This window comes from Abramis brama (assembly GCF_963993115.1).
Source record: "Abramis brama genome assembly, chromosome: 9".
NCBI lineage: Eukaryota > Metazoa > Chordata > Actinopteri > Cypriniformes > Leuciscidae > Abramis > Abramis brama.
Genome location: NC_139971.1, coordinates 9,167,841 through 9,190,544, shown reverse-complemented (window position 1 = coordinate 9,190,544; position 22,704 = coordinate 9,167,841). Strand labels below are relative to the sequence as shown.

At 38.6% G+C, this 22,704-nt stretch overlaps 3 protein-coding genes across 3 annotated transcripts; all 3 read right to left on the bottom strand.

Moving 5' to 3' along the window:
• Positions 1-266: 266 nt before the first annotated feature.
• snrpd2 (small nuclear ribonucleoprotein D2 polypeptide) lies at positions 267-6,222 on the bottom strand. Its single transcript, XM_084123676.1, has 3 exons — positions 6,112-6,222; positions 5,414-5,593; positions 267-780 (listed from the first exon to the last, which is right to left on the bottom strand). Coding segments are annotated over exons 1-3 (357 nt in total). The 5' UTR covers positions 6,114-6,222; the 3' UTR covers positions 267-605.
• Positions 6,223-15,610: 9,388 nt separating this feature from the next.
• foxg1c (forkhead box G1c) lies at positions 15,611-17,614 on the bottom strand. The gene has a single exon (XM_084124271.1). The coding sequence runs from the start codon at positions 17,292-17,294 to the stop codon at positions 16,128-16,130; it is 1,167 nt and encodes a 388-aa protein (XP_083980397.1). The 5' UTR covers positions 17,295-17,614; the 3' UTR covers positions 15,611-16,127.
• Positions 17,615-18,482: 868 nt separating this feature from the next.
• Positions 18,483-21,747, bottom strand: pglyrp5 (peptidoglycan recognition protein 5). Its single transcript, XM_084124276.1, has 4 exons — positions 21,533-21,747; positions 21,253-21,448; positions 19,785-19,903; positions 18,483-19,600 (listed from the first exon to the last, which is right to left on the bottom strand). Exons 1-4 carry the CDS (start codon positions 21,573-21,575, stop codon positions 19,416-19,418), a joined length of 543 nt encoding a protein of 180 aa, XP_083980402.1. The 5' UTR covers positions 21,576-21,747; the 3' UTR covers positions 18,483-19,415.
• Positions 21,748-22,704: the final 957 nt, after the last annotated feature.

Here is a 22,704-nt window from a genome sequence, read left to right as displayed (position 1 = left end):
CAGGGCTGTGTTTGTCAAAACATCATGAGCTAAGTTGATTGTAGAGGCCATTGGTGCCAATGGTTCTACGATCTAGTTAGGGTTATGATGCTTTTGAGAAACGCAGCCCAGAGTGTTACTGACAGACTGGGAAGAGAGGTGCTGCAACAATGTAAAATATGTGTGGGGAAAAAAAACTATTCCAGTAGACCCCAAAAACAAAATCAAGACTTTAAAAAAAGTGCATAATCGGTCCCCTTTAATTTCTGAAAGAATCATACAACAGATTTATAGAGATTTGAATATCCAAAAGTTTATTTAGAAAACAAAGCACACTTTAACATCAAAAACAAACAAAAAAATTCAAATGGCAACTTCTTTGTATCTTTTCTTTGACCAAACAATCTCTCATGATGATGCTAAACATTTTCCAGCTAAATACATTTGTTACAGCACAAGGCAAACTGTGTACTGTCTCTTAAGGGCAAAATAATTAAGTTGCTCAAAGGCCTAATTAACACTTGAACAGGTGCTGATGAGTCAAAGGGAGTTCAGCTCGCAGGTGAGCTGGTGTACGAGTGTCCAGGAGATTGCCTGTCCTTGAACAGACGTGTTACACGTCAAGTTTATTTCCCGGTGATGAGTGGGTTCCTCAGCACCACAATGACTGAATCGCCTCTCAGGAACATCTTCGAGATGTAACGATCCTTGTTCACTGGCTTTGACTTCTTCTTGCCCTTGCCGCTCTTAGGCACCTCAGTCCACATTTCTTTCACGTTCTCCAGAACCATGTTGCAATGCCTGAAAATCCAGAGAAAAGAGACAGTAGCATTCGTTTACATGCAACCAAATAATCTCTTCTGATTGACAGTTCAATCGGACTGAAAAGCCTTCATCTAAATGCCTCAATTGATCCGACTGATCGAATAAAATTTTGATCAGACTGAAATGGGTAATGATCCAATCAACATAAAAAATGTATCGCGTGAATTTTGAATCCGACAATTTTGTCAATCGGATTTAAAAACCTCGTGCCACCCTTTCTCAGCTTCTGAACGTGGCGACTGGTCTGACGTTTTGGTTGGAATACACACACATGTAAACAGATGTGTGAATCAGACTGCAATGTCAAGGGTTCATTTAAACCCATAGACTGTAAAAAAAATACGGACGTAGTGTCCGTGACGTCACCCGTATGTTTCTGAAGACTTTTTGAAGCCTAAAGTGGGTGTGGCCGACCGTCGCCATCTTGGTAGCGCGTCACTCCCGAATTTATTTATTTTTACAGTCAGACAATGAACTGAGGTAACGTGGCGGCTAACAGACAGCAGACAAACGGCTAATGATGACTAATGACCACAGCAGCGGGAATCCACCTGTCACTCAAAAGTGGACACCCTTAATTATGCAGAAATTTAAGGCTTAATATAATTTAAACGGATGAGTTATAAAAAAATAACAGTTGTTCCCCCTCACAGTTGTCATGAAGGGCAAAATTAGCTGTATAGACCAAAGCCACTTTTTGCACAAGGCTGTAAACATGTTTTTTTTCTGCTGTAAAGTTGGGCATTTTAACATGGGGGAGATACAGATTTGACTCACTTCTGCATCCAGCCTCAAATTGCCGTTTAATTCACTTCTGTGTTGGTTTCAAAAGAGAGACAGGGAGGTTGCCGCTTGTTTAAACCATTGGTTCCCAAACAGGGGGCCTCAAGATGACTTAAAGGTGCCATAGAATGGATTATTTTATTATTTTATAATGTTTCCTGGGGTGCCCTTATAATGTTAGTATGCTTTTTAGATCAAAATTTGTTATAATTTAGAAATAAAAGGCATATTTCCTAGCCTGATTTCATCCATTGATTTGAACACTCTGTTTGAAGGGGCGTGACTGCTGTGAGACTTCAGTGTTGTTGCCCACTGCTGTGATTGGCTGACATGCTTGCATATGAAATATCTGGCATTACATGTAGAGCTATCTGGAAAACTTTTACTATTACAGCTTTTATATGTTTTTACTATTACAGCTATCGGGATTAACGAATCATGAGAAGTTTTTTTTTAAGTATTTAGATCTATTCCCATCACATAAAAGGTTTCAGTGATGAGCACTGAGCAGATGACAGCCTGTTGATCGCGTGAATGAAGATCTTATCACTGCAACGCGATATACTGATGCATAAACAGTGTTGAACGACTTTGAAAGAAAGATTATCTGTCTGAATATGAACAATTACTAGGGGTGTGACGAGATCTCGTGTTACGAGATCTCGCGAGATTAAAACGCGACGAGATTTCTCATCGAGGTGAAACTTTGTCTCGTGAGTAAAAAAAAAAAAAACTTTGTCTCGTGAGTTGTTGTGATGTCAGCGTGATGGAGCGTGAGGGTGAAATTTGTATTGAAGATGCCCCTGCCACTTTTAAATCATTTGTGTGCCGGGCCAATCACACACACACACTCCGCACACACACACACTCACTGTCCCTCGCTCACTCACTCACTCGCGCGCACACACGCACACTCACTGTAACCGCACTCTCACTCACTCTCGCTCACACTCAACCCGTCGTGGAGGACCGTTAAAATTAAACATGCTAGTCTTTCTGTCGTGAAGCATCACAGACGCGTTGTCGCCCACTATGACACACTATACGAAATGAAACGATCGAATCTTGCGTCCCGACGCCCGTTGTACTTTACGAGTCTCCACGAAACGGATCGTGCCAAAATCGCGCTAAAATAGTGTAATCTGAACCAGGCAGGTAATAAACATTTGACCTATCACGCAAAGAACCTATTAAAGCACTAAGACATGGGAACAGTATAGCTAACATTCACATATCACAAGTCATATCGACATCGCAATATTAAACAATGTTATCGCACATCGCAGCTTTTCCTCATATCGTGCAGCCCTGCCCAAAGGTCTCAACTGCTGCCAGAAATCGTCGACATGCTTATATTCTTGAAAAAGAACATGACCATATCTTAGGCTTATCTTAGTTAATTTATCTCTTTTTCATGCTTGAAGAAAAAAAATGTTTCTGTTTGAACTTGTAGTTTTGAGAGAGCAGTACTTTGATTATGGATACACACTTACTGTTTGCATTTAAAGTGTTATTTCAGTTATTTATATTTATTTTATTTATACTGTTTTATTTTTTTATGTTCGATTTGTGGAAAGGAGTTAGATTTCTCATGTGAAATCGTACAGGCAGAAGTAGAGTTTATAGCAAATCATTTTGCAGTGTTTGCATGTCCTTTACTGCATAGAATTCATTAAAATAGAAGTAAAATAACATTCATTACAAGTTGATTTCAAAATGCACATAAATTGTTTTGCATTTTGTGATTTTCAGTTGAATAAAAGACTATTTTCCATTCATATATTTCATCATTGAGGATTTCTTAAAAATTGTGTAAAAATCTCGTCTTGTCTCGTTCTCGTGAACCCAATCTCGTGTCTCGTCTCGTCTCGTGGAGTAAGCGTCTCGTCACACCCCTAACAATTACACATCAGAAATTCACATAACCCACTGGTTCTCCAGAGGCTCGGATGAAGGAGCAAAAAAATATTTTTGTGTTCATTTGTACAACCAAACACTGAGCAACTGCCATGCTTCGTTCGCTCGTTTGCAAGCCATGATGTCTCTCGAGGAAAAAACAATATCGCGCTGGATCTAGATAACACAATGTAAATTATCGTTAATAAAATCCCTACTTGCCGCTTGCGGGAATATAACGTTAGTTGAAATTGCCCCCTTCGTCCGTTTGAGACGCCGAGAGAAGCCTGGCTGCTTGATATTGTTGTAACAGTCCGTGGTGAAATGGGCAGAGCAACTAAACAACTTCGAATTAAACTGTAGCGGTATCCGATTATAGATAGATAGATTATAGATAGATCTGCCATTTTCCCTATGATCCTCCTCCTGCTTGTTTCTTCACCTGCAGAACTTCTGATGATTCGGCTGTGCAGTTTCACCTGGCACTGAGCATGGGCTGGCATATGCAAATTTTTAGAGGCGTACATATTAATGATCCCATCGGTTTCGTCACAGTTGGTGTTATGTGGAGATTCGCCCGTTTTTCAGGGGTGTTTTTCAAAAACGAGATTTAAATAAGAAAGAGAAAACTATGGTGTTTGAGACTCACTGTATGTCATGTCCATGTACTGAACTCTTGTTATTTAACTATGCCAAGATAAATTCAATTTCACATTCTATGGCACCTTTAAAATGATTTAAAATAAGACAAAACAACTAGAAATCGGGTATTTCTTTGTTTTTTGTTTTTCTAGTTATGGGGGGGGGGGGCTTCAAATATCATTGTGAAAAATGAGGATGGCCTTAAAGTCAAAAAGGTTGAGACCCACTGATATAAACAGAACTTTCAAAATCTGAAATATGATTGGATTCCTTCCGATTGACAAAATTAGTGCCTATTGAAAGTCCATATCATGGAAACTTTGTTTAACAATTTCATATATACATGAAGGATGTGAGCCAATTCATTTGTAGTATCTATTCACATATTTCACAGTGGCGGTTTATCTACAGCATGTCTCTCTGATGAAGATCATAAATGATTTTATACTTCCACAGAGATTCTGAAGTGTGCATTCGATGAACACATTACTATCCCGCGAAGCCACTTTAGATTATTTGTGAATGGAAGTGAAGCGACGCAACTGACACTACATAGAGCATGCTATTTTTAATGGTCGCAAACTAAATTCAAATGCATTACCTATGCAATTTCGGACGCAGCTTGTGTCTCATTTAACCATATACTGGGTTTAAAATGACATTTTATACAGATATTTAATCTCAAATATACTTCATATACAATGAAAGAATAAGAAAGGCTGCGTTAGTATAGTTTGAACTGTGAGGTTTTTTAGCATAACACCGACACGCATATGTACAGCTGGCTAGTAATGAGAGGTCTGTGTTGTGTTTGAACTGGTTTTGAGGATGGTACATCTTGCTGCGCGTACTTCAGGCTAGACCGTGTTTTTTCGAGAGCGTCAGAGTAATGAAAGGCTGTAAAAGAAATCCCTTATTTTGAGATATACGTGGTCGCTCATACAGAATACATTATAAAGAGGTTAAGAACTTAAGAAATTCATGTGAGAGAAGTTCTCCTGGGCATATAAAATACGAAATAATCCACACAATTATTAGTGAATGAGACCCACTGTCTTGGCATTTTTCAAAGGACACACAAGCTTGTGTCATGATGCTGACACTGAATTTAATAGTGCTTGAAATTTGTATTTCATTTTTATATTATTGTTATGTCAAATTTTTTCATTTGCATTGTTCTTGCATTCCATGTAAAAGTGTACTAGCCATTGGCGACTCGAGCTTTAGTGTGTCGGTAGAGGGTTGCAGTGTATATAATAAATCCAACAGAAGGCTTCACATCACGTACCTGTCGAATGCTTTGACTCTGCCCAGTAGCTTCTTATTGTTGCGGCAGTTGATAAGAACCTGTGTGTTGTTTTTCACAGACTGGGTGAGGACTGAAAGTGGACCGGTGTTAAACTCTTCCTCCTCTCGCTTCTGGAGCTCCTCTGGAGTCATCTCAGATTTAGGCTTGTTTAACAAACTCCTAACAAAGCATTTCAACAGTTAGAATGTGTGGATGAACAGGTAACACGAATATCACTCAATTTACACCATATATAGAGGTAGGTAAAGTATATGAAGAGTTAGAGCTCAAAAGCCTAGAATACCACAAATGTAGAGGTTAATCTAGCTTTGTTTCATGTTTTTAGGTATAGTATTAGAGATCATATAATCATACGTAAGCCATAACGTAATGATTCAGATATTAAGTGCGCAAAAAAAGGAATCAATAAAACTAAATTTTACAAAGCCAATATCCAAGCAATTTGACAAAGACAACGCTTGCCAAACAAACACATAAGCTAGATATTTTAACAGTAAGTTATTCACTAAGGACGAATCCTAATCATCAGTACAATAGTTCATTGTAGCTGCTAACATTAGCATTAGTCTTACTAAATGTTTTTTAGCGGCCATAAAACTATTAACTGCCTATTTCTGTCCCAGCAGTACAACTCAAACATTTATCATAATATACGGTGTGCAGAAGAGTGAACTTACATGTTTTAGTAGGTTTCGACTTCACAAATGTCTTCAATGAAATGAGCAACTGCACACAGGCGCCTCACGTTTCCACAACGTTAAAGTCACTTCCGGGTCTGCTGTGCCGCCTTACTCAGTTGTAAGTTCCGGTTCCGGTTTTCTCCCGCAAAGTAAATAAACTTGTTTTTAGGTTTTTATGTTCGTATAGAGTTGTAGTAATGAGTTAATTATACTTAATCGTTTTAAACTATAATATTTTAACAGGGCTAGTTGTCACACAAGGAAGTGGTCTCAAATGCTATCTCTCAGTAACTAACTATTATGCTTTGAAACTAAAGTTTAATTACACAAATGTTTATTTTTTCTAGCAGTGGTTTGTATGTTGATAGCAATCATCTAGTTCACAGAGATCTTAAATGAATCTATTATTATTATTATTAATGTGTATGTTTTGTGTGAATTCAACCCAACTAATTCCAATGTCATCATTATAACAAGGTAGGCTAATTGTATTTTTCCTAAATATATTATTATATATTAAGGAGTACCTGTCAAAAGTTTGGAAACATTACTATTTTTAAAGTGCCCCAGATTTTTTTGTAATGCAGCTGTATGTGAAAAACAGTCTGCAAAGTTGTAAAGCTGAAAGTGCATCATAAATAAAGTTAGTTTATCTCAAAAGAAAGAGTCGACTCTGAATCGCTCAAACGAGTCGTTTGGAGTTCGAATCTATTTTCGTGAAGTTCACACGTCACAGCTTACTATTTGCATAATGCCCACCTATGTTCTGCGTGGACAGGACTTGCTGTAGCTCTTTCGTGTGGATATCATGTGGTCAAGATGCTGTGCTCTCTGCTGTGAAAGTAAATTTGGTTTATTTTCACTTCCAGCGGATGAGGCTGTGAAGAATCGGTGGTCAAAATTCATCTTTACCACGATACCACAGCAGTATAATCCCAAACTGTTGCTGTGTTCCCTTAGCCTGGCAAGCCAGACTACATCAAGATGTTTACATTTATATACATTTTGCTGCCGCTAGGGTGCGTCTAGATTTCTAGGCTAGTGTTCCCTTTATTTTTCTGACGACTGCTTCTCAAATCTCAGAGTTCAATGCGGGATTCGCAAAACGCTTGCTCTAGAAAGATGGGTCAGTACCCAGCTTATTTGGACCAACTTGCTCCTCAGAATCACAACCTGTAAGTAAGACTATTTATTTATGTATATATATTTTCAAACAAATCTCAATGTACTTCAAACTGAGTAGTGTATCACTGAGAAACATCCTGCTCAAGTCGTCCTTGCGATGGAAGTTTGGGTTGAATAGCTAGTTCTTCCAATGTTTCATCTTCGGACTCGCGCTCAGATTGATATGGTAAAGTTGACGTCATCGTCCGTTACTGTCCTTACTTTACGATATACAATCGCAGAGCTGTAGGAAGCCTCCGGATGGAGCTGAAGTTCAGTTATGGTAATAGGCGTTTTTGTTTTCGACGCGTGATGTAAGCGGTAGACCAATCACAGCAGACTGAGCTATCTGGCCAATCAGAGCAGAGAAGCTCGCAGAAAGGAGAGATTTAGAGAGATTGATTCATCCATGGAGTTGTTTGAGAATCATTGAAAAATGTGGTGATGTGCAATGTTTATTATGAGAAAATGAAACCTTTGATGCTTTTAATCCTATTGTAGGAGACCTCCAAAACAAAAATAGGAGACTTTAAAATAGCATAATAGGGACACTTTAATGTTTTTGAAAGAAGTCTCTTCTGCTCACCAAGCCTGCATTTATTGATCAAAAATAGAGAAAAAACACTAATATTGTGAAATATTATTACAATTTAAAATAATGGCAATGGGAAAAGCTCCTTTTTTTTCTCAGAAATACTGAAGCCTGATTCAATCACGCAGTGAAACTGCTCGGACCTATGGCGCTGCAGCCCGCCGAAATTGGTATGAGAAGCTGCCTCATCTCGAAGAAGCCGTGGCCGTGCACCTCTGCCCGTATGGAGCAACTTGGCGCACGTCCTCCGTTCCAAAGTTCCAAAATCAACCTAGCCACTGTCTTCCAGCCAGCAAATCTCCTTCCCGGGAGCAGTTCTCGATTTGGCCCAAAGGCAGGTCTTGCTCACGCCGGAGCGCGCTCTGGCTATTCAGCAGCTCACGGCATCTTTCAGGGTGCTTTCACACTTGGTTCGATTGCCTGTTCCGAACCCGAGTTCGATTGCTTCCCCCCTCCCCCCTCCCCCAGCCCCCGATGGACTGTGTTCACATTATATTATTTGTATCCGAACCGCGGTACGCTTGCGTCATCAAACTGCAGCTGGCGCGTACACGTGTTGCTTGGTAACCGCTATGAAAAAGCGGCAAAATGGATAGAATTGCTCGCTTCACATTTCTTCTTCTTTTTTTGAACCTTTGGTTTTGTTTTCAAAGAAAAGATACAGAAACACACTTGCGTCTGTCTGCCGCAAAAGTATTAAAACCGTTCCAAAGACAATTTTTGTGGAGGCAAGCAGAAATCATCTCTCTGCTTGCAGTGCGTCAATCCCGCTTTTCGTCAAGGTAAGTGTATATAGACCCTTTTACAGTTGTTAAACACACGCACGCAGGCACGCTCCACATTATACGTCATCAATAGCGGTTCACTTCCGCGATTTGGTACGATTGCGTTCATATCAGCAGCGAACCGTACCCGAGTTCACATGAACCGTACCCCAGACCACCTTTTTAAGCGGACTCGAGTACGGTTCGCGGGTGCGCACCCGAGTTCGGAAAACAGCGTTCACATCATCCAAACGAACCGAACTCTGACGTCATTCGAACCCGGGTGCGCACCAAAAGTGCTAGTGTGAAAGCACCCTCAGAGTCTGGGTTTCACTCCCCCTCAGAGCCTTTCAGAGAATGCTAGGCCTAAAGGTGGCTGCATCATTGGTAATTCCACTGGGCCTGCTACACATGTGGACCCTGCAGTATTGGCTGAAACCCCAGGTTCCAGCCCGTTTCAGCCCACTGTATCAAGGTGGACCAAGGCTGTGTCATGGCCCTGGCCCCGGCCCCTTGGAAGGACCCTCATCTGTACCAGGCCGACGCAGACTTGGGGTTGGTCTCCAGAGGGAAGGTGGTCTCAACAGATGCCTCCAACACGGGTTGGAGAGCTCTGTTCGAGGGCGGGCCGAACATCCGGCTCTTGGTTGAGCTTGGAGGAAACAGTGGTATATCAACTGCCTAGAAATGCTGGCAGTTTTTCTGGCCTTCAAAAACTTCCTACCAGACCTGAAAGGGCACCATGTCTTAGTCCGCTTGGACAGCATGGCAGTGGTGTCCTATATAAGCCACTAAGGTGGACTCAGATCGAGGTCTCTGTACAAACTGGTGAGACTCCTCCTCTTATGGGCACAATGCAACCTGCGCTCGCTAAAAGCAGTGCACATGCCGGGCAAGTTGAACCAAGAGACAATGCTGTTCTGGGGCAATGTGTCCTCAGGGGATTGTATGCTTCATCCCCATACGGTTCGCATAATCTGTGTTTTAGGGAGGGCAAAGGTCGACCTCTTCGCTTAAGAAGACAATTCACATTGCCCAATATTCTTCTCAAAGGACAGGGACTCGCTGGCCCACGAGTGGCTTAGCCTTCCCCTTTATGGCTTTCCCCGAGTCGCGCTGCTCCCTCAGGTCATCAGACAAATCAGGGAGGACAGATGCGCAGTCCTTCTCCTCTTTGGTGGAACCAGTCATGACTCCCCGAGTTCATGCATCTGCTCACAGCAGCTCCCTAGCCAATTCCCCTGAGAAAGGACCTCCTCTCCCAGGCAATAGGGACGATTTGGCTCCCCCAACCCGAGTTATGGGCCCCTCCATGTCTGGTCCGCTATTGAATTGCGTTCCCATAGTGTCTTGCAATACAAGTGAACCGTATCGATAGGGAACGTGCTCGGTTACTAATGTAACCTCGGCTCCCTGAGATAACGGGAACGAGTATTGCCTAGCTGGCCACGCTACCACGTTGCACAACTCGGCGCTCGGCGCTTTTCAGTCGAAAGATTCTAAAGATAATGGAGAGTTTTGCCCGTTTATATAGACGGGTAGCCCCGGCCATTTCAGCGGTCTGCAGCCCCATAGGTTTGTGCAGTTTCACTGCGTGATTCAATCAGGCTTCAGTATTTCAGTTTTTCCCATGCCCCTTTATCTCAAGGAACCGATGTTACGTTAGTAACTGAATACATTTTCTATTTTAATATACTTTAAAATATAATTTATTTCTGCAATGCAAAGCTAAATTTTAATCAGGCATTACTCCAGTCTTCAGTGTCACATGATCCTCAAGAAATCATTCTAATAATCATTCTATATATTTGATAGATATAGCCTACATATGCTTCATATGCCTACATATTTTACTTTTTAAAATATTTTGCTGTCATGAAATAGAGCAGTCTGATCTAGTGATCTGCCTCATTGAAGTATTCATGTATAGATAACAGAAGAATGTGTCTGGCCTCTTAGCCGTGGTGTGGGGTAATATTCACGGGGCAGGGGTCAGGTCTGTAGACCAAACAGACATCTCTTTGTTATGTGTCATGACTGACAGGGAAGACGGCTGTATGATGGGGTGAGTTTGTAAGACAGACAAAGATGTGTGTCTGTACGGTGCTCAGACTCCAGGGGATTGGCTTACTGCTTAGAGACAGGCGGGCGCCCGCGGAGCACAATCCCACCCATGTGATTTCACAGGTTGGTGAGTTTGCTCGGGATAATCGCACCCTATAGTGTGGAGATTTGAGGATCATGTCTGTGGAATTGGTTTACAAAGCTTAACTATGGTTAGGAAATACACACCGAGCCCAGAGTTATTCAAGTGCATCGGCTTATGTTTTTACCTCTCCAGATCACTTCCTTCCTTCCAGACTGGGTTCTCTCTCGACTTCCACCATGCATCTTTGGAGTCTTACAAGTGTTCCTTATAAACAGAAAACAGAGTGCAGTTGTGCTTAAAACCTCTTTAAGTTGTGCTTTAGACCTCTTTTGACAAGACATCTATGGGCATCCTTAATTGAGGAAATGATACATAAACATTTGTTTTATTTTTATTTTTACAAAAAAAATTAAAATGTTTGAGCTTGGTATTAGTCAATTCTGTTAACTTTACAGTAAAAAATTTAGCTGTGGTTGCCAGAAATTTACTGTGAAAAAATATGGTAGTAAATACAGATTGAACTTAAATTTGAAAACCACCTTGAAAACACAAGTGGTAAAGAGAAAACCACATGATGAATCAAAGTTCATCACAACTAGCTAATATAGAAAGTGCACGGTGTCATACACAACAAATACTAAACGCCATCATGGCAACACACGGCATGAAAATAATTCAATAAACATTAATTAAACAACATAAGATGTAACATAATACCCTAATGTACATAACTGATAAGAAAAAGTAACCATTATTTCAATGAAACAGCTTCTGTTACACAGAGAATTCAGGGTACGTCAATTTATAGTTTTTCACTGTAAATTATAAGACTTGTTATTTTTCCAAAAGCTGTACATTTAACAGTAAAAAATATAAAATTCCATGAAACATCACATTAGATCACTATACAGATTAGAATATATTATATACTATATTATACTGCAGACTCTTAGCCATTAAAGAATTTATGCATATACCATTATTTATATAAAAACCATTACGTCTATGGAAGAAGCCCCACAAAGATAACGAACCAGACGTGTGCGTGTGTGTGTGTGTGTGTGGTCTCACCAGCAGGTTTCAGTGGACACCTCATATTCCAGCCTCAGGGAATCACGTGGAGAAGCACATGCTCAAAAGTTTCTGATTTATATCTCAGCTGTTTGTTTTGTAGGCTGTATAGTGTGATCGAGGGGTGTAGAAATCGTTAGTCAAGCCTGTCAAAGGGAGGATGTTATTTATTACACAAATTAAAGGAAAATAGTATCAACTTACAGCAGCCTTTGGGCATCTCTTCACCTGTCTATTTGTTTTCCTTTCACTCTTTCTACTCTCACATCCGGCTCTCGTTCCCCTGCAGACTAATTACACGATTACTCAGCAGTCATATCAATATTATGGTTATCTTTTGCATCAGAGATTGTAGTTTGCCAACAGTTTTCCAGTAAGGTTACAGTGAAGCACGCCTGAAGTCGCCTGTGTGTGTGAGAGATTGTTGAAATAGCATCGTGTCCTCATAAAGCTCTCTTTGTTTGATGAAGAAGAGGCTCCAGAAACCTGTCTTGAGAGGCGTCTTCACACATCTGTGTGTTCCTCTCTTTATATCAGGTGATACTGAGAGGTGAGGTGAAGTTCAACATTGTATGAGATATAATGTGAAACTATAACTGTGCTGCTGCTACAGTAAACAAATGAATCATGGGTCTTGTCATTTTTATTAAAAAATGATTTATTATTATGTATATTTTATTAAGAAAATGGTGGTTCAGTGTTGTATAAAAAATATTGAGAACATTTCACTAATAAAACAAGAGATACATTTTCCTAATTTTTTTAAGGAATCAAAAAAGGCTACCTATTTATTTTAAGAGAATTTTAAGAGAATTTATTTTATATACAGACACCATAGTTAGTTCCCAGCATGCTTTGCATATGGCTGGAAATGGAGAGTAAATATTGAAATTAAGTGTTATTTTGTGTTTTTGAGTAAAGGGAAACATCTGTTAATGATTAATGTTCAGTTATGTTTGACATTTGAAGGAGTTTCTATATGTTGAAGTTCTGATCGTTACCATTGTGCAGAAGAGTAGGACTTATGGTAATGTTGTGAATAACTGCAATATATTAATGCATTGAATCATGTTGCTTTGTTTACTGAGCTATAACTTTGCTATGATGATGCAGTAACAAGTCTTTTAATTATACAATATAGCTCAAAGTTAAATAAACAGGCCATTTCCATTCACTGTAATTCACACACTTTTGAGAGTCAACTTAAAATAAAAAAGCGTATTAAATTCATTGTGTCATAGACTAGCCTAAATAATTGAGGGGGTTTTACGTGATTTATATTCAGGTAGATTCCATGAAGAAATCAAGCCTTAAAAACTACTTAAAAATATTATGTGTAATATTGTTATCATAATTCTTTTAAGTAGCACATAACATTTTTTACAGTGTCCCACTTTATATTAGGTGTGTCTTTAACTAAATAAGTAAATCATATAAATTAAATAATAATAATAATAATAATTGTTATAGGTACAATGCACTTATTGTGTTTCTGTAGTATTGCAAACAGTGTTATGTGAGATACAATAATAGTATTTATTAAAGGTACTATATGTAACTTTTTTGTACAAAATAAACAATATTTAGTCAATACATCATATATCCTTCTTCCAAAAAGTGTTTTTGTCTTACCCTGATTCACTATGCATGGTAAGCCTATTATAAGTGTATTTAGACCTGACGGGATGGTTGTGTTTTTGATGGGAAATTGTGCAAGTGTGTGTCTCGTCATATCTTTTCTTAGGTAAACTGAAGCTCAAGCATGTTCGCTTCAAGTGTGAGAACCAATGAGTTTCATTCTCGTGTATTGCGCAGCACGTTTGAGCTTCTGCAAGAACCAGTGAGGTTTGTTCTCGCACTTCAAGCAGGTTCGGTTGAGCTTCTGTTTATGTTCCCTGATCAATATGTGAGTAAAAGCCTAAATTCAATATGGTGATTGTGAGTCTCTTCAGAAATTTTTGACTAAACTGCTCAATTCATATGGATTAGTTTTACAATCTCTTTATGAACTTCTTGAGGCATCAAAGTGGTAGTTGCGTAGCTGTCGATGGAGGAACAGAAATCTCTCAGATTTCATTAAAAAGATCTTCATTTGTGTTCTGAAGAAAGTCTTACCAGTTTGGAACGACATGAGGTTGAGTAATTATTGACAGAATTTAATATTTGGGTGAACTAAGGAAGGCTCAACTGTGTAATAGATATATTGTTACAGCTGTAATAACATGAAGGAATTTTTTTTAAAATATAAGTACAATGTAAAAAAAATTACACAATACTGCATTGTATCAAATAATTACATAGTAGGTCTCAAGTGTAACAATATTTTTTTTTATTATATCACTCAAAGAAATTTAAATTAGGTTTAATATTAAAATCACCTAATTAGAAAAAAAAATTGCAATTCAATATCAAGACAAATAAAAGAAAACAGATTTTAAAACAGATATGTTAACTGGAAAAGACTCATTGATGGCTCAGGCGAGGGCACGTGAGGTCTGCTCAGATCGGTCATTCAGCGAGGTGAAATCTGGACTCACTGGTTTCCTTAGTTCAAGGGCAACACTTTTCATCCAGCTCACTCAATTACCACAGCTTGTACAAATGTGAAAAACCACTTGTGTCTATTTGAAGTGGTGTAATCTGATGAACGTGATTTTTATTTCTAGCGTGCTGTGGTTGGATTCTCTCTGAATTTCCTTCTATCATCTCTTTTTATCTCTCCCCTCCTCAGCCATTTGAAAAAGGAGACCCACTTCATTACTGAGCTGAGGCTGTGATCGCACTCTAGAGACCCTCAGACATTCTCTCTGTGTGTGTGTGTGTGTGTGTGTGTGTGTGTGTGTGTGTGTGTGTGTGTGTGTGTGTGTGTGTGTGTGTGTGTGTGTGAATGAGAGGGGAGAAAGATGTGGAAAAACAAAGCACTGTACAATATTTTCATATTTCTTCCATGGAAGGCTAATCAGATATTTATCTGCATATCGTTGAATATACACATAAACCATTTCATAAAACATTACAATTTGTGTTAAATCATGGGCCGTAGGCCTGCTCTAAATTCCCTGCATTGTTGAATAAATGGATAATCTATTCATTGATGAGACGAGGTTTAAGCATATGAACTCTCAAACTCCAGCTTTGTATTATACAATATGGGCTTTTATTTGTTCTAACCTTTATGAATCAAAGAATATCAAAGTGCCGTACAAAATAAAATAATAAAAGAGTAAAAACATTAAATTAACATATTTACATAACATAAGGAGGATGTTGTGAATTGAAAGCAAAAATAAGTAAAATTTCAAATCACACTAAAAACTAATAAAGGATATTTTTACATACACATTTTGAATAAAAGTTGGTAACACTTTACAATAAGGTTTCATTTGTTAACACAAGTTAATTAACAAACATGAACTAACAATAATACATTTTTACAGTATTTATTAACCTTTGTTAATGTTACTTAATAGAAATGTCCTTGTTAGTTCAACTTCAAAGTGCATGTTAGATACAATTTTTGTATCTTAAAAATGTATTAGTAAATGTTGAAATTAACATTAGCTAAGATTAATAAATGATGTAGAAGTATTGTTCTTTGTTAGTTCATGTTAACTGATGTATTTGATAATGTTAACAAATGAAACCTTATTGTAAATTACACCTAAATCTTATCACAGTCTGCAAATTTGAAATTGCAGTAGGAGATTTCTTTCATAAAACAATTAATAAACAATTAATTGTCATGAACAACAAAGGTCTGTTCCTCCAAAACATTTATTTCCTTCGAGTGGATACATGTTTGGGCCAGGTCAAAATTACAGGCCAAGACCTGTAGGCTTTTTCTTAGACAAATATCTACAGTATTAAGATTATGTGAGTGACTGTAAATGCTGAACAACACGAAGACATCTTATGAAAAAGCACCGGACAGAATCATGCAGTTAATCTTTTCTTTTTGGTGTCGTACATACAAAGAAAAACCAGCAGACATAAAAAAGAGACATATGTGGTCAGAACAAAACATGATTGTTTCCCTCAGCTATTTCCCTTTTTTAGAAGTGCATTGACTTTCAGATCGACACGTTTAGTTCAGCCGTCATGTGCATACAAATATTTGCGTAACTCGTTTTTGTGGTGACTAGACTGTAAACAACTGGATCTACAAAAGAAAACTTGTTTGGCCACAAATATTTGGCCTCACGTGAAATTAAATAATGGATAAAAAGATTGCACATGAACCGCTTGTCTATACTCTTCAAAAAGCTGAAAATGTTCAGTGCATGGAGCTGGCTGTGTTAAAATGAGGAAAATAACTGGGAATGTCTGAACATAGTCCTCCAATGTATTCAGAGGAAGGAGATGGCTTTCCAGGGAATAACTGTCCAGAAGGAGATGTTTTGGAGAGGTACGATTCCTCCTGCGACCAGGGTGACAGTCCCGCTGTGTGAGGCACCTGGTGAGAGTAAAAGTAGCTGGACTGATTGGAAAGTAAATTGAAAGAGCGGGGAGCAGAGAGAGGCAGAGGCACAGAAGCAGATGTGGAGAAGGAGGAGGTGGAGGTCATCTGTTCACAGCCCATTCCATAGTAAGCTGCCTCTTGGGCGGACGGGAGAAGCAGTCTTTCCGCAGCGGGACCGACCGAGCTGAAGTGGCGCGAGCTCTGGGACAGAACCGACGCGGCGTAGTTGTTGTGGTGAGCCGCGGAGCTCGGGTGACGATGCTGGAGAGTCACGAACGGCGGGACGGGCCAGTAAAACGAGCCTGCGAATGCCAGTCCTGCGGTGGCGGCAGTGGAGGATAGCCGTGCGCCTCTCTTCATGGCCAGCTTGGCTCGAGACGCGGCTGTAGACCGGCGCCGGAGTTTTCCAGTGGTTCCGCCGATGAACACGTCATCGCTGGACGGGTCCAGCATCCAGTAGTTGCCTTTTCCCGGGTCGTCGTAGTGGCGCGGGACCTTGACGAAGCACTTGTTGAGGCTCAGGTTGTGCCGGATGGAGTTCTGCCAACCCTGCCTGTTTTCTCGGTAGTACGGGAAGTTGCCCATAATGAACTCATAGATGCCGTTGAGGGTGAGCCGTCGCTCCGGGCTCTGGCGGATGGCCATCATGATAAGCGCGTTATAACTAAACGGAGGCTTATCGGGTTTGCTCTTCTTCTCCGGTGACTGTCCATCTGTTCCTTCACACTTTTGCTCTCCATCTCCCCCAGACTCTTTTATATCCGGTCTGTTCGCTTCGTTCCGCTTTGAAATCGGCTTGTCTTTTCCGTCATTTGTCTGCTGGTGATGGGAGCGCGCGATGGGTGGCTTTGCGGCACGAGAGCGTGGTGCTTCCGGCGCGGCGCTCGAGTCGCTCCTCGCGCGCTCGTGTCGGAGCAGTAAACTACTGATGCTGAAAGACGACTTGTGGAAAAAACTCACGGGGGATTTTAGTTCCTCCATGTTCAACAATACAAACACGCTCCTAAAGGTGTCCAGCAGGACTTAAAAGTTTCGAAAAAAACCTAGAAAGTGTCCGTCCATTCTTCGGAAACGTTTGCGGGAAAAACAAAAAGATCTGATAAGTTTCCGGCACAGCCAATCTCTCTGACTGATCAATGAACTCGAAGGCTCAATTATAACACTTCGAAAGCCGGTGAAACTCAAGCCTCTCACCTGAGACCGCCCTTCTGTTTACACATTCATCCGACTGAATGCCTGTCAGAAGCGAGTGAGGCAAAAAGACGTTATGCTAAGGAGTTCTGATATACGACAACACTTGGAGATGTGAGTAAACAAACAGCTTAGGATGGACACGAACCTAATCTCTGGAGGATGAACCCATAGAGGAGCGTGTCCTTCACGGACCGCGCAAAAAAAGAAACACTTCTGTAACTCAGTGCTTTTTTTCGCCATGTGCTTCAAACTTTGATCAAATATTCCCATATTTGTCTGCTTCAAATTAACGTTGTTTTGAAATATACTCATTCGTAAACTCGGTGTAGCCTAAAACCGCTGTCAAGTACAAGGAGTAGGCCGACTGTGGTTACAATCTACACCATAATCGGAGTGAGTTGGACAACATTAGAAAACATGGACGTTTTAAATTTTGCGCATTAATTAATTTAGCAAGGCCTACATAATTGAAATGCTAGATGTTGGCTATATATCAAATTAAACAAGAGAAATGGCCTATTCATATGATACCAGTTCATACAATTTTAGGTCAAACTTTATATTAGGTGTCATTAACTGCTATGTATAGGCTACTTAGGCCTACATAAAAATATAGCCTATCTATTTACTGTTCATGTTGTAGTGTAAAACGCTGCGGTTACACTTTATTTTAAGGTGTCATTGTTACAGTGTAATTTTAGATATTAAAGTACTGAGTAATATTAATTAACAACAGGGTTATAGGATTAGTTGCATGTATGCATAATTTACTGTTATTACCATGGTAAGTACATGTAATGTAACGGACACTGTAAAATAAAGTGTTACCAATGCTGCTATTGTTAAAACATGTAAGTGCATTGAATCAAATGATTAATTTAAATATTAGTACATAGTAGTTAAAGGCGCTTAATATAAAGTAGACCTACATTTTTATTATAAGCAAAATGTTACATTTAAAGAAATTTCTTCAAATTTAAACTGTTAGATGTTTAGTGGCATTGTGCAGACAATTTATTTTTCAGTTTAATTAGCTATACTTGTACAAATAATAATTGCATGCAGGTTTTTTTAAGTATAAGTAAAGTACAGTAACATGTATACAGTAAGTGCATTGTATCAAATTATTAATTTAAATGACAGTTAAAGACAATTATTATATAACGGGACCAAGTTACAGTAAATAATACAAGTACTAAACAGCAGATTAAGTAAAATAATTACATATTTGTCTAATTATTGCATAATAAGAAGTGCATATAAATTAGAAAGACTACATACAAGTAGGGCAAACAGTAATAACAAATAAAAGTTTAGTGATAAAAACCGACACAATGACATTAAAACTTCGCTTTTGCTTTTTGGCAGAAATAAAAAATCCTTATCAATGCATGAGCTCACAAATACATCTCTTTTAGCCTTTAAAAATGTATTTGCATATACATTGTTTATAACTAGCCAGAGTACTAAATTATTGCACGTCACTGTACAGTCCATTTTAAGGGGTTTTTTTTGTGTGTGTGTGTGTGTGTGTAAATTAAAACATACCATAATCATTATTTTGTAGCTTTCAAGTAGTCTAGTCAAGAAAAAAATAATTTTAATCAGTAAAATATATCATAAAACCATAAAGGAATGCTAATAGGATTTGTAGGATTGACCAGAGGAATCCTCTTAACATGGATCTTACTGGATAAACAGAATTTTCAATTTTCTGAATTTATTTTCTCTTCAGTAGGATTATGTTTGACGACTCTTCATTATGTTGTTCAGAACTTAGAATTTATATGTATCCATTATTTCTCACAAGAGACTTTCACAAGGCACACACAAATAAACCTATCATACACTTTCACATTCACACAGTGCTTCATACACTACAGGGGTTTAATGCAACTTGCGCAGTCATCATTGGTTTCGTAATTGGTCTCTTAGTTTTGGTAGCAGAGCGTATAAATGTTCGCCCGGACACTCAGTCTTTGCCACGTCTCTATGTCCCACAAGCACAAAATTAGGGCGCACATGACCGTGAAGCACTCCAAAGCGCAGCAGTCTCAGCAGAGCAGACAGTGATGCAGAACTGGGCAAATCATCTACAGACAAATAGAAAATACAACATATCTTCTTTACTGTGGTTCAGTACTTCATTGCTATGAAATTCTTATGCATGTTGATTTCTCTTTGCATTTACAAAACCACTAAATATCACAATAGTGTAAACAGACAATAAATATAAGATGAAAACGAATGTAATAATAGAGGTGGTCGTGTTCTCACCATTGAAGTTACCCATGAAGGCGATGCCAACAGAATATAAGTTGTGTTCCTTTGCATGGGCCCCTACAATCCCCCATCCCCGCCCTTCATACACCACCCCATCTCCAGAGATCAGAAAGCTGGAGGAACACAGAATTGATCATGTATAGACTAGAGGCAGTCCGGTTATGTCAGCAGAATTGAAACGGGACAAAACATGCCTTTTTATAGAAAGATGAAAATGTGATTATAAAAAGACAGGACAGTCATAAGGGTCTACAGGGCACCTTTTTGTTTTATGGTTTTCTTGCCACATGACTAAAAATGTCTTCCTGCATGTAGCATGTAGGTTACACCTCCCTGACTTAGATTTGGTGAAAATAAATATATATATATATATATATATATATATATATATATATATATATATATATATATATATATATATATATATATATTATTTTAATAATAATTAATAATAAATACAGAATTTCTGTCTATTAATTCTTTCTTTTTTTGAGAGAGAGAGAGAGAGAGAGAGAGAGAGAGAGAGAGAGTTCTTCCAGTAACATTAAAAGAACGTTTGTTTAAAGTTAATAATGTTGGCACAAAAACATTATTTACACACTGTTCATGGAACTTTTTTTTTCTGAAACATTTTAGTTGGACGCTATCTAATGTTTTTTTGTTTGTTTGTTTTTTATGTTATTTGTTTCAGAATGTTCAGAGAACATTCAAACGTACCATAATGTTTGCAAAATGGTCAGATAGAATGTTCTTTTACCGTTCGTAGGCTATAACACTTTTTAAAACGATTAAAAAACTGGACGTTTTGAACATTCAGGCAACATTTCATAACTTAATGGGAACGTTAGCAAAACGTTTTTGGAATATATTTTTGTTAGCTGGGTTATGTAACCTGACAGTTAGGCTACACCTCCAAGACATTTTAGTTGCACTTTATTTTACAGTAGCTAGGCTACGTGCACTTACAAGTAGGCTACTTACAGTGTAATTAGGCTACCTAAGAAAGCTGCCTACTATGGGCAGTTAATATAATGTAATGTAACTATATGGGTAGGTTCACGGTTAGTTATTACCCAGTTATTGCAATTACTATAATAAATAGTAAAGTAGGCTACGGGAACAGGACTGTAAAATAAAGTGCTACCCTTTTTTTAATTCAGAAAATAAAATAAAAAATAATTCAGAAAATTAAATATGTTCATCATAGAAAACGTCCTACAGTTTTCTTTTGTTTGTTTTAGTTTAAATCGCATTTACATGGTCTGACCGGGGCAAAAAAGAGTCACGTCATTGATCCTGATCCATACCATGCTAAATTTATTCATGAATCTATGGAATTACCATTTGACGTCCAAACAAAGTTTACAAGCCTAGTTCTGCAAAACAATTACAAACATTTGTATTTATTAGATACGTAATAAACGTGTGCTCAGAAGTTAAATGTAGTGTTCTAACATCTTACTTATAACCGATATCGTCGAAGCTCCTCTCCTGCATGTGCATGCGCTGGATGTGCGCGAGCTGAGAGACGCTGTCGCGCGGACGCGAGCAGTACCGGAGCGCCGTGTGGTGAACGATCACATTCTGTGCGGGACTCTTCATCGCTGTCCTGTCTCGAGGATCCACTGCGTTCCAAGCACGACGACACACTACAGCCGCTGCGAAACAACATCGTGATCAGATCAAAATGCTAGAAATTACATATAGCGTGCGCGCGATCGCTTGTGGATGATTGCTCTCACCCGAGTTCATGTCCACGGTTTCTCCAGGTGTGTGTCCGTCCATATCAGCGACAAACTTTTCTTTCAACAGCCGGCGAATGTAGGCTACATGACTTGCAAACTGACAAGTTTATGTTAGCTTTGACTGACAGGGAGGTACAAACGTGTTGTTGATACTTCCGCGTACTTTCCTGTCTCGTGCAAAAAATTCTGGTCTCGAGTCCTGCAACAACATGAAATTAGCCTATGCTGCACGGGCTTTTTATAGATCACTGTGGAAATGCCGCTATGAAAGAATGGTGATATTTTCCATTGCAAAAATAACAGAAGTGCATTTCAGCTTGGCATGAAAAGAGGCAGTTACACTTGCATATACACAATAATTACACAATCTCTGAACATGGTGAGAACAAGTCAAACCTTGTGATTATCCTCTTTTTAATTATAACTTCATTTGTAGTAGCCTACATACTGTGACCCCAAAAGTAGGAATTCCGTTGTATTAGATTTAAAGGGATAATTCATCCAAAATGTCATCTTTTGCTAACCCTCGTGCAAAAAAATTAAATAGTAATAATAATATATTTATATATATATATATGTTTTGTCAGTTCAACTTAGAAAATGTATACTTCATGTGGTAACATCTAAAATAACTGGTTTTGTTGAAATTAATAAATTATTTAAGATTACTGATTAATCAACCAACCTGAAAAAAACAATCCAGGAAGCATAACTGTCAGTAGATATAATCTGATTTCTCCAGCCAGGCAAAATTACTTCATAACTTTGATATAATCTTTTTTTGTTTTATATGATGAAAGTCCTTTCTCACCTTGATGTAAATACACTCAAAAATGAATTTCTTAATTTAATTTAAGAATTTTTACCCACAACGTAATTTAGTTCATTCAAAATAAATCAGTTTAGTTTGGTCAACACAATTTAGTTGCTTTAGGTCGAATTAATTTAAAGCCTTAATCTTTAAGCCAGTAGTGTTATCCATCATTATACATAATGTATATAATGAACTGGTAAGAATTGAAATGTAAGTGCTGATACTGGTATAGAACTTTGAGTGTCCACAGGTGCTACTCTTCAGCACAATGGTAGCCACAAAATTCAATAACAGAAACGCCTCTAAATGTCCAACATAACTGAACATTAAACATTAACATTAACAACCAACATTT

What these genes read in the sequence shown, in the direction of transcription:
- pglyrp5 (XM_084124276.1), bottom strand. Translation starts at nt 21,575, where the DNA reads ATGGACGGACACACACCTGGAGAAACCGTGGACATGAACTCGG. An exon ending in TTCGACGATATCGGTTATAA is followed by an intron (nt 19,904 to 21,252) that starts GTAAGATGTTAG and finishes GTGTTCCTCCAG; the next exon opens with CTTTCTGATCTCTGGAGATG. An exon ending in CTTCATGGGTAACTTCAATG is followed by an intron (nt 19,601 to 19,784) that starts GTGAGAACACGA and finishes ATTTGTCTGTAG; the next exon opens with ATGATTTGCCCAGTTCTGCA.
- foxg1c (XM_084124271.1), bottom strand. Translation starts at nt 17,294, where the DNA reads ATGGAGGAACTAAAATCCCCCGTGAGTTTTTTCCACAAGTCGTCTTTC.
- snrpd2 (XM_084123676.1), bottom strand. An exon ending in AGAGTCAAAGCATTCGACAG is followed by an intron (nt 781 to 5,413) that starts GTACGTGATGTG and finishes CTGGATTTTCAG; the next exon opens with GCATTGCAACATGGTTCTGG.